At 36.4% G+C, this 11,844-nt stretch overlaps 1 protein-coding gene across 1 annotated transcript; it reads left to right on the top strand.

The window, feature by feature from the left end:
• Positions 1–3,921, top strand: LOC134235424 (uncharacterized protein K02A2.6-like). Its single transcript, XM_062717551.1, has one exon. It carries the CDS (start codon positions 1–3, stop codon positions 3,919–3,921), a length of 3,921 nt encoding a protein of 1,306 aa, XP_062573535.1.
• The last annotated feature ends 7,923 nt before the right edge of the window (positions 3,922–11,844 follow it).

The following is an 11,844-nucleotide window of genomic DNA, read 5'->3' as shown; positions in this document are numbered from 1 at the left end:
ATGGCAAAGGCATTGCAGTTACCTGCAATTAATCCATTTGATGTTAACGGTGACCAAACAAGTGTCTCACAAAGGTGGGACAGGTGGAAGAAAACCTTTGAATTCTACCTAACAGCATCCGGCATTACGGATAAAGCGCAAAAAAGGGCTTTATTTCTACATTCCGCGGGAAGTGAAGTTCAAGAAATATTTGATACCCTCGGGGAGTCGGGAGATGATTTGGACGGTGCCAAAAAGAAATTAGATGAGTACTTCCAACCAAAACGGAACATAGCATTTGAGCGCCATTTGTTCAGGAACGCGGCACAAGGTGAAATAGAAAAAATTGACAGTTTTGTGACTAGGCTGCGCAAACTGGCCGTAACCTGTGAATTTGAGAAGCCAGACGACAACATTCGCGATCAAATCGTTGAAAAGTGTAGATCGTCAAAATTAAGAAAAAGACTCCTAAAGGAAAAGGAATTAACTTTAAAAAATGCAATGGACATAGCCCGAGCTGGCGAAATCGTAGACGAGCAAGCAGACAGATTCAAGGGCTGTGAAACATTTTCAAACTCCGATGTTAACACTGTTAGGCCGTCGGTAAATCACAGGAAAAAGTACGTATCTGAGAAAAGTTCTCAGAAAGATGCCACGTGTTTTCGGTGCGGGCGGAAGGGCCACATTGCAAGGAACTGTACAATTACTAAGGACAAAACGTGTAATAAGTGCGGGAAAAAGGGTCATTTCGCAAAAGTGTGTAAGACCAAATCGGATACCCCGCGCACTAGACCAGGTAAGGACCGCAGTACAAAGCATGTTCATTTAGTGCAGAGCGAGTCCTCAGATGACGAGTTCGCATTTGCTGTCTACAAAAAAGATACAAATGGCATGATAGACGTTAGCGTGGGCGGAGCTAAGATACAGATGCTAATCGACTCTGGCGCAAGCTGCAATATCGTGAACCACAATGTATGGAGCGCCATTAGCGCTAACGATGAAACAATGTCCCTATCGAGAAGCACAAAAAGATTGTTTTCTTACGGATCAAAGGAACCATTACAAATACTAGGAACATTTCGGGCAGTCACCAAGCATGGACTGCGTGAAACATATGCAGAGTTTGCTGTCGTTGAAGGCGATTATATTTCCTTACTAGGAAAAGACACAGCGGTAGAGCTAGGAGTTTTACGCATAGGGACCGATGAGCCGAACCTATGCTCCGTTAGAAATGAACTTGATAGGATTGTTGCCTCAAGAAATTCTGTTTTCAATGGAGTAGGGAAACTGGAAAATTTTCAACTGAAAATTCATATCGACAAGACCGTGACCCCTGTAGCACAACCGTTACGACGCTTACCATTTAATGTGAGGAAAAGCGTGAACAAAAAGCTCGAGGAGCTGGAGAAGATGGACATAATTGAGAAGGTAAACAGCCCAACGGCTTGGGTGTCGCCACTTGTCGTTGTGCCTAAGAAAAACGGGGAAATTCGAATCTGTGTTGATATGAGACGGGTCAACACTGCCGTTCAACGTGAGCGATACCCGATTCCGACTGTGGATGAAATGCTTGAAGATATGAACGGCAGCACAGTGTTCTCAAAACTTGATTTACGTTGGGGATACCACCAAATAGAGCTAGACGAGGAATCAAGAGAGATAACCACATTTGTGACTCACGAGGGCCTTTATCGCTATAAGCGCCTCATGTTCGGAATTTCCTCAGCATCTGAGATCTACCAAAGAGTAATTGGACAAGTTATTCAAGGTATCAAAGGAGTGAGGAATTTGTCTGATGACATCATAGTTTACGGGACGGACCAGGCGGATCATAACAAGAAACTTACGAAAGTGCTTGACAGACTAGCTGAGAAAGGGCTTACCCTTAACAGAGAAAAATGCGAATTCGGTCTATCTAAAATTGTTTTCCTCGGACATGTGATTTCATCAGAGGGGGTTAAACCTGACCAGGAAAAGATCAAAGCAGTATCGGAGACCAGGACGCCGAGCAACAGTTCCGAAATAAGGAGCTTCCTGGGGCTGGCAAATTACTGCGGCCGTTTTATACCAAATTTCTCAACAATAGCTGCCCCTTTACGAGAACTTACAAGGAAGAACACGCACTGGAGTTGGACGAAAAGACACCAGGATGCGTTCGACATGCTAAAAAGAGCGCTCGTGAGTGCCGAAGCTCTAGCATATTATAATTCAAAAGCCGAGACAAGAATAATCGTGGATGCAAGTCCCGTTGGACTTGGGGCCATTCTAGCACAGAAACAACCAGACGGATTGTTCAAACCAATTGCATATTCAAGTCGAACTCTAACCGACGTTGAGCAACGGTACTCGCAGACTGAGCGCGAGGCTCTAGGTGTCGTGTTTGGTTGTGAAAAGTTTCACATGTATATATACGGGCTAGAATTCGAAATCTGGACGGATCACAAGCCGTTGACCTACATTTTTTCCCCAAAGTCGAAACCACCAGCTAGAATCGAGCGATGGATATTGCGACTTCAACCGTATAAATATAAGATTGTCTATATACCTGGACCAAAGAATGCTGCTGATGCTCTATCCAGATTGAGTCAGAATCAGGCTTGCCGAATACACCACATTGCAGACGAGTATGCGCATTTCATTGCAGATAATGCTGTACCGAAAGCACTCACTATTCAAGAAGTTCGTCAGAAAACATCGGAGGACCGAGAACTCGTCGAGATTATGAGGAGGATCGAAACAGGGCATGGCCGTCTGGATCCTAAAATTCGTACTGTGGAAACGGAACTTTCAGTCGTCGACGGAATAGTATTACGTGGATCGCGCATCATACTGCCTAAATGCCTGAGGAGACAAACAATACAGCTGGCCCACGAAGGACACCAGGGCATTGTCCGCACGAAACAAAGACTAAGAGAAAAGGTATGGTGGCCAGGCATAGATACAGAAGCTGAGCGATTTGTTAGAACATGTCAACAATGCCAACTTTTGTCGAACAACAATAGGCCCGAACCAGTTCGAACAACGGTATTACCCGACGGGCCATGGCAGGATCTGGCTATAGATCTTATGGGACCGTTTCCTTCTGGGGAGTATCTACTAGTCGTTATAGACTATTTCTCCCGATTTCAGGAAGTAGCCATTATGAAAAAGATAACCAGTGAGAAGATCATTCTTCAGCTTGAGAGTATGTTCGCGAGGCACGGTTTACCTTACAGCATGCGAAGCGACAACGGACCACAGTTTGTGTCAGAGGAGTTTAAGGGATACCTGAATTCAAATGGTATCAAACACATTCGGACTACACCATACTGGCCACAAGGAAATGGGGAGGTAGAGAGGAAAAACCGAACACTACTCAAAGCCATTAAAGCTGCAAACGCAGAAGGTAAAGATTGGAGACGAGAACTACCCAAGTTCTTACTTGCGTACCGTGCGACCCCACATTCTACAACCGGAAAAAGCCCTGCAGAGTTATTATATAATCGGAAAATTCATACCAAGTTACCAGAGATCAGTGCAAGAATCGATCACAAAGAAATAAGAGAAACGGACGCAAGACGGAAAGAGGATTTTAAAATAAGAGCGGATGAGAAGCGCCGCGCCATACCGTGTGAAATTGAGATCGGTGACACTGTTGTACAACGTCAGCCAAAGCGCGACAAGTTGTCAACCGAGTTCGCTCCTGAGAAGTTCGTCGTGAGGGAGAAATGCAGAAATGCAGCGACTCTCGAGGATGAAAATGGATCGTTGATTAAGCGAAACTGCACGGCTATAAAGAAATTTATATCAAGCGACGAAAACGAAACGGAATCGCATGACCCGGAAATTAGCGCAGACGAAACAGGAGACGAATCGGATAAAGACCGTTCTCTCACAGATACCGGGAGACCAACCCGGGAGCGTAAACCACCCGCCTATCTAAAAGACTATGTTACCACCTGAGAAAAAAATTGATTGACTTTTTGTTATTTGACTGTAACTTTATTTTCTATTTGTATATAGATTACTTATTAGCATTACAGGCTGTCAGTTCAGAAATTATGTAAAAATTGTTTTTTTCTGTCTAAGGTGAAGAGGGATGTAATGTTCATATCTTAAAATAGTCATTCAGATTTAATGTTTTCCCACGTTTAGGATTTTGCTTTACCAGCAGAATGTTATATGTTAAATACAAATTCAGTAATTGATGTTGACAGTTTCAGCCACGCCGATTTGTGTAATCATTTAGTTATGTAGTTTAGAATTAAAGCGTTAAATCGAGCAGACGTGTTTTCTGTTATAAGTGTCTAGAACACGGACAGTACAATGCATATTTCAATAAATGGGATTCAGGGTGTATATCACTTGACTTGTGCACATCTTCGAACCGATGCAGTAACCGTATTACCAGGTATGGGTACATTTACAGCGTTCGAGGCGTTTTCTCGATATGCATCAATTGCATAGGACAGTAGGACCTGCAAATCAAAGACGTTGGTTGTTTTGTTCCATTCAAATGATAATTATTTCAAAATTTGTTTGCGGATTTTACTTTTTTTTTATTTCAAGTTCATTCTGCATAAATTGGCGCACTGTAAAAATACGTACGCGTGCAACTAAATTTCTCTTCCAAACTTGCATTTTTTTTCTTTTTTTACTTTTGATTCAAATCAATAATCATTCAGAAATATTATTATTATGTTGTTTACTGTGGTTTTGAAATGTCTTGATCACCTCATGTGTTCTCATATGCTTTATCATCGGAGATGTGCACAAGTCGATACCCAAACCAATAAATCATTCAAGTGTAACGAGCGCATTGGGGTATATATCGTAACAATGAAACAAGGTATCATACATGTTAACCTATTGTGATGAAAAATAGGGAGATTCAGACCTCAAAAGCGGTAGCATTGCTTGGATTGGCTGCTTTACTAAGCCTTTTGAAAAGTGATCTTTGCTGATATAGCCTAGAAGCAATAATTCTGAATGTTCATTCAGTTTTCAAACGAAACAAATGATGACATGGTTTAATCTAGATCTAAAACAAGTTCCTATCTTTCGTTATATAAATCAGATTTCCCGCGATGATCGAAAACGAAAGTAGAGATGTGCAACATGGCTTGGTCAATCGAGTGATTTCTATTGACTTTATTGATAAAGTTGTGAGCTTCTGTGCTTTTAAAGACGATGTCAAATGTTTTCATCTAATTCTTAAAAGCTGTATCTCCTTTTTCATGGCAGGGATGTTGATTAATTTATCGTAACCAATGTAATCACTGGTAGTCTTGTTTTGTTGTCGTAGTCATATCCGTGCTTGAAATCTATGTACAAAAAAGCGTTTGTATGATTGCGAGTCAAATCACGCGATATCTAGCGAGATTTTATGAGAGTGGCTTCAAAAATGGATACCCAAGCGAACCAAAAATACTTTTGACGCAGTTTTTGTAGAAAAGCGGTAGATTTCTGAATTAAATCGGTAGGCGGGAGATGGAGTGAAAAAGCGGTAGTCTCCCGCCTAAATCGGGAGAGTTAACATGTATGAAGGTATCTACAAGAAATATGGCGGAATACGGCTATAGTTGGTATGAAACAAGTCGTACATAGATGAAAATGTTGGGTTTTTAAGAATTCATGTCAGCTTTAATTTAAAATACATCAAAAAGAAGCTTGAAAGTAAAAAATTTTCATGCAACAATTTTCATTTTATTCATCTTTATAACCTTCAAGGTTTTTGGAAGTCTTAGAAAAAAGTCTTATTAAAGTTGACATTTATACCCTATAAAAGGAAAAAAAATAAATACAGTTTTCGAGAAGTAAGATTTTCTTGAATCCAGCCTTAAATACCAATGCTTATTAGCATATGAAATAAGAAGTGATTTGTGGTGTCTTGCAATGATAGCAAAAGCCTGCAAAAGCCTTTTACACTATGTATTATAGAATACATGACGGAAATAGAAGACAAAAAATACCAAATAAGTATAAAAATCACGACAATTTCTCTGAATGCCTGGATACCTATCGTTTTTTAACCTAAAATATATTTGTTGATCAATTTGCAATTAGAAAATGCATTGCTGATATTCCAATTCGCTTTTTCTGCAAAAATATTGGAGATTTGACAATTTTCCCTATATAATATGATTAACTTTAATTTTTAACTTTAAAGAAATACTGTGGATAAATCTACACGACTTTGTGGATTCAGAGATACTATTACGAGTATTTTTGATTACTCAACTGCTAATTTTATAAACCTGAGGATCAGACTACCTTATAAGCAAGAGAGGAGGTGGAGAACAGATAGTGATATTGGGAGAGGACAGGCATATTTTACTCAAATTCCAAAAAACTTCTATTGTAAGTAGTGTCTGTTATACTAGTATTTCATTCTCAAGTGGATCTAAACTTTATGATAAACATGATTACTTCACAATTGCCAGCATCATCTTCCATATTTGTGTGGCAATATACCATCATTACATGCCTATGATGTTTAAGTATCCAAGTTTATTCAGTGTGCAAGAGTATGTCTGAACGGTTTTATTACAGGGCCATTTACTGACAAATAAGTTTATGAAACAAGGGTATATACATTCTCATTCAAGGTCAACATAGTGCAAATTCTGCACATGTGTAGTTAACACGACTTTGTTTGCAAAAACAATCTATCATAAAGAGTAGAAAGTTAACTGATGACTTTCATACAAACTGGCCATTCTTTTCACGCTGAATTGACTACAAATTCTCTCCTTACCCACTGAGGCATAAGGCACAGAGGGCTGCAACCAGGCAACAAGGGTTGCTTACCCTTCATGGCACTTGATATGATCTCTGATGTTTTCAAGATGTTTGCTCTGCTCTGACAATATGTACATGTATTCAATTTGTTTCAAAGGAACCACAGCATGATTACTGTTCATATTTCAATGTATGGTGTCAGTGACAAAACAGGTTTCCTCAACATTCATTTAGATTTTTAACTGTCCTGTTTCACCTGTAAATGTAAAATAAATAGCATTGTTTAGATCAAAGAAAGTACTTTAACATTTGTGGCATTCACCACATCTAGCTAGGAGCATTCAGTAAGCAAATCTCGACTTAATATTGTTGTATACTCACAGATAACCAAGAACTAGGCACCCTCAAATGACTTTAAAGAGAGTGTAAATATAGTAGAAAAACTTTTTCAGAGAGAGGAGAGAACCTTTAACTATCCTGGTAGCTAGACAAAGGAGTACTCGTAACAGGAAAGGAGACAATGTATGGCTGAATCGAACCCAAAACCCCTGAATCACTAGTCAGGTGCTCTACCCACTGCGCTACCCAGGCTGATATCCACAACCTTACTGGAGATTATGAAATGCTCAAGCAACTTCATCACCAATTCATAAGTTAAATCCTTCAGTTCTGAACTAGCAAAAAAAAATATCGAAGTTTAAGTACAATGATTTTTTTTTATTTTTATAGTACATTTCAAAAATATAAATTCAAATGACACTTGGATATAAGCATCTTGAGTGATAAGACAAAATATATTTTCTAATCTTAAATGAAATTAAACTGAATAAAAATCACTCTCACACTTGTTTCCATAGCACTTCCAGTCTTTTGAAGCATACAAACAAGAAAATAAGGCTACATTGCCATGAATATAACAGAGTCAATCAGAAAAAAAGGAAAATTATCAAGAATATCATAAATAGAATCAAATACCTATTTTAACTGATTAGTTTAATTATTAATTATTAATGATTACTCCATAATACTCAGTCTAAGTTGACAATAAAATATCTAAATCTTGGTGTACACCTTAATACATGTATATGAATTATCATTAGTTTACGAACATTTATCAATCAATTTATATATTGCAAATGTTCTCAAACCATTAGTTAAAAGAATACAAAATAACCTTTCTAACTTTTCAAAGTTTTGCTCTTTCTAAAATTATATAGAAAATAACCATATAATTTATGACTATGGTAAATGTTTTACCTAGAAACTTAACATTAAGTTCTGTAGCACATTTTCAACTTTTCCTGAAGTGAAAACTAAAACCAAAGTCCAATAATATAACGAAAAACTCTCGCTACAACACAATTAATAAGCATTCATCAAATTCATTCAAATAAGAAAGAAAATTATCTTCCATAATTCAGTATATCACCTTTATCTAAAAAGTGCATAGCTTAAATACACATTTTCACAAGACCTCTGATTCAAGTTCTCAACAATTTTCAGTCTTTAAAGGATAATGATGCATATTTTTGAATTGTACATCTAAAGAAATAATAAAAATATACATATTTACATAGTTATGAGTTACTTTATATAGACAATGATGGGACTTGATTGAATACACAGTTGCATAAAAAACATTCTCTAATGATTGTTACATTTAGGCAAAAATAATCATGATATGGCTTCAAAATGTTTAAAGCTTAGGTCATTATATGCAAAGATTATTGAAAAAAACTCAAAAACTAGAACTGTCCAATAGGGACAAATACCCCCCGCTGGGTTTTTCAGAGAAGGTGCCAATTCAAAAATACTTTATGGATCTAGAGGTGTTCCCAATTTACTTACAAAAATTTGCAGTGATATATAATTGCTCATCATGTTTCTTAATGAATGAAACAAAGGTGCAACCAAATGAAACATCAATACTAATACATTGTAATTCCATTGTAACATTTTTTTTTTTATTTAATTTTTTTATTTCTGCATTAAAAAAATACATTGCAAATATGTGTTATGTCACTCTGCAAACTGATTGTTGAAAAAAAATCATATACAAAATCAAATTAATCTTGATAACTTTATATCAAATTCATTTGAAAATAAAGAGCTGGTCATCCAGTAATGAAGTGCTTTGACAGACAATAAATTACAATTAAGAGAATAAGAGAAGAGAGATCTTTAATTCTTGTGCCTGATTCCCAGGAGATTATACATGGTTGATAATAAGATGCCTTAATGTTCAACTTCCCACACCAAACTCATTAATTTATCTTTAACTGGATGCATGTCCAGTCATTATTCCCAAGAGATAAATAAAATTACATTATCTTCTGTGCAATGTAAAAACTTTTTAACACTTGATGATGTTTCTTTTTTTAAGTTTATATGAGTAGTTTTAAGCTGTAGTATTTTTGTACAGATATTCTAGATTCTATGTCTCAAACCTTTTACATGAGCCCAAAATGAACAAGTCAATTAAAATAAAAAATAAAACCCATAAAATGCAAAAAAAATGAACAGAAAGAGTTGAAAATTCCAATTGCACACCTTCATACGGTGAACAATAAGTGTACAAATTTTCAGATTAATCCTTGCAATAGTTTCTGAGAAACGGTCTGGACAAAACCACAAAATAAAAATGAAAAAACACCTGTAAAATTCAAAATAATAATCGTATCAAGATGAAAATATTAGGTGCACAACTTCATATGGTGAATAATATTTGCACAAATTTTCAGACAAATCCTTCCAATAGTTTTTGAGTAATGGTCCGGACAAAATCTCGTCTACAGACAGACAGACAGACAGACAGACGGACAGACGGACATGGTGATTCCAATATACCCCCCCTAAACTTCGTTTGCGGGGGGTATAACTAGCAAAATCAAGCAAGTAACTACTGTATAATGAGTAATTTTTCTAAAAAATTGGTTTTTGCTTTCTTAAAATTTGTAAATTAACCGTTGATATTTCAAAATATCAAATTTAAATGACACATCAAACTGTTATTGATTTTTACATACTAGATAGCTTCATTAAAACTTTGAAACAATCCCAAAACAAGAGGCCCAGGGGCCACATCGCTCACCTGAGCAATTGGCTAGGAAAAAGCACACATGACATCAGATCAGAACTGAAAGTTTACTAAGGGGGGGGGGGGTCTTGAATTATAACCCCCCAGGGGGTCATGATTTGAACAAACTTGAATCTACGTACACTACCTGAGGATGATTCCTTATAAATATCACTAAGCATGGCTTTAAAGTACTTGAAAAGAAGATTTTTAAAGGTTTCCCTAGAAATTCCAATGTAAAACTTTTATCGGCCATTTGGCCCCTCTCTACTGCCGGGGGTCATGATTTGAACAAACTTGAATCTACACTACCTGGGGATGATTCCACATGAGTTTCATCTTTCCTGGTCCAGTGGTTCTTGAGAAGAGGATTTTTAAAAGATTTTTCCTATATATTCCTATGTAAAACTTTGATCGGCCATTTTGGCCCCACCCTATTCCAGGGGGTCATGATTTGAACAATCTTGAATCTACACTACCTGAAGAAGATTCCACATGACTTCCATCTTTCCTGGCCCAATGGTTCTTGAGAAGAAGATTTTTATAGATTTGTTCTATATATTTCTATGTAAAACTTGGATTCCCTATTGTGGCCCCGCCCTACCCCCGGGGCTCATGATTTTAACAATTTAATATCTACACTACCCCAGGATGCTTCCACATTAGTTTCATCTTTCCTGGCCCAGTGGTTCTTGAGAAGAAGATTTTTAAAGATTTTTCCCATATATTCCTATGTAAAACTTTGATCGGCCATTTTTGCCCCACCCTACCCCTGGGGGTCATGATTTGAACAAACGTGAATCTACACTACCTGAGGATGATTCCATATGAGTTTCATCTTTCCTGGCCCAGTGGTTCTTGAGAAGAAGATTTTTTAAAAATGTCATTAATTTTTCTCTAATTCATAATTATCTCCCCTTGGAAAAGGGCGTGGCCCTTCATTTGAACAAATTTGAATCCCCTTTACCCAAGGATACTTTGTAGCAAGTTTGGTTGAAATTGGCCCAGTGGTTCTTGAGAAGAAGATGAAAATGTGAAAAGTTTACAACAACGACAACAACGCCAACGCCAACGACGACAACGACAACGACAGACAACGGACAAATTTTGATCAGAAAAGCTCACTTGAGCCTTTGGCTCAGGTGAGCTAAAAAGCAAATGATAAAAAAAAAAATAGTGTTTTGGCATATTTTTGTAACAAACTTGTGATATATGCAGAAAAAAAGCATTTTGCAGTAGGCCTTATTTTCATTTTCACTGCAATCAAAGGGAAAAACTTCCAAGTGTTCAAATTAAAAACAAACAAAATTGTTCAATTTCTTTTAAACTTGAAAATCATAAATGTCATATCATAAGTAACTCTGGCAAATGAATCACAATTATGTACAAGTATCACAGATCACAATTAAGATTTAAAAATAAGATATGAATAAATGTAGGCATAATTTCAAAATCTTCCAGTCAAGAATTCATTAATTAACACAAAATGATATATACACTCATCACATTAAAATATATCTGTTCTGGTTTTCACGAATAAAGAAAACAAAATTTGTAATAGAAAAAAAACACGATCAAATATTAAATAATAAACAATTTAAGTATCTCCAACATTATAGGCAATCAATTTAATAACTTTATTACACAATATTTCAGACTTGATTTCTGTTAGATAGAATAAGCTTTTTGCTAAGTGATCAAAAAGTTCTCAATATATCCATACCCCATGTTTTACTAAAGCAATATGTGTTTAATAATAAAAAGTCCAATCATTCTAAATGATGTATTTTTATAATCAGTACCAAATTCTGCCTTAATTTCTCAATGTGCAACATCTTTAACTGAGAATAAAAACTTAAGGTTTATGAGAGAAAATATAGCATTTCTTGAAGCTTACGGAAAGTTAACAAGAAGTTGTAGTTACTTTTTTTCCTGCTACCACTAACCACTATACTTTTAAAGTAACATTATCATCCCAAAGAAAGAATGCATCTAAAGCTATTATAATCGTATAAGAACATTAAAATGGACAAAAATTCTAGTTAAACAATACTTTTATTATGAATAAC

This window comes from Saccostrea cucullata, unplaced genomic scaffold (genome assembly GCF_032062105.1).
Source record: "Saccostrea cucullata isolate Sc308-1 unplaced genomic scaffold, CSIRO_AGI_Scuc_v1 ctg446, whole genome shotgun sequence".
Classification (NCBI taxonomy): domain Eukaryota; kingdom Metazoa; phylum Mollusca; class Bivalvia; order Ostreida; family Ostreidae; genus Saccostrea; species Saccostrea cuccullata.
The sequence above is the reverse complement of the archived record's forward strand: the minus strand, read 5'-3'. Positions and strand labels throughout refer to the sequence as shown.

Bases quoted from the DNA above. Each gene is read 5' to 3' on its own strand.
- LOC134235424 (XM_062717551.1), top strand. From the start codon at position 1: ATGGCAAAGGCATTGCAGTTACCTGCAATTAATCCATTTGATGTTAAC.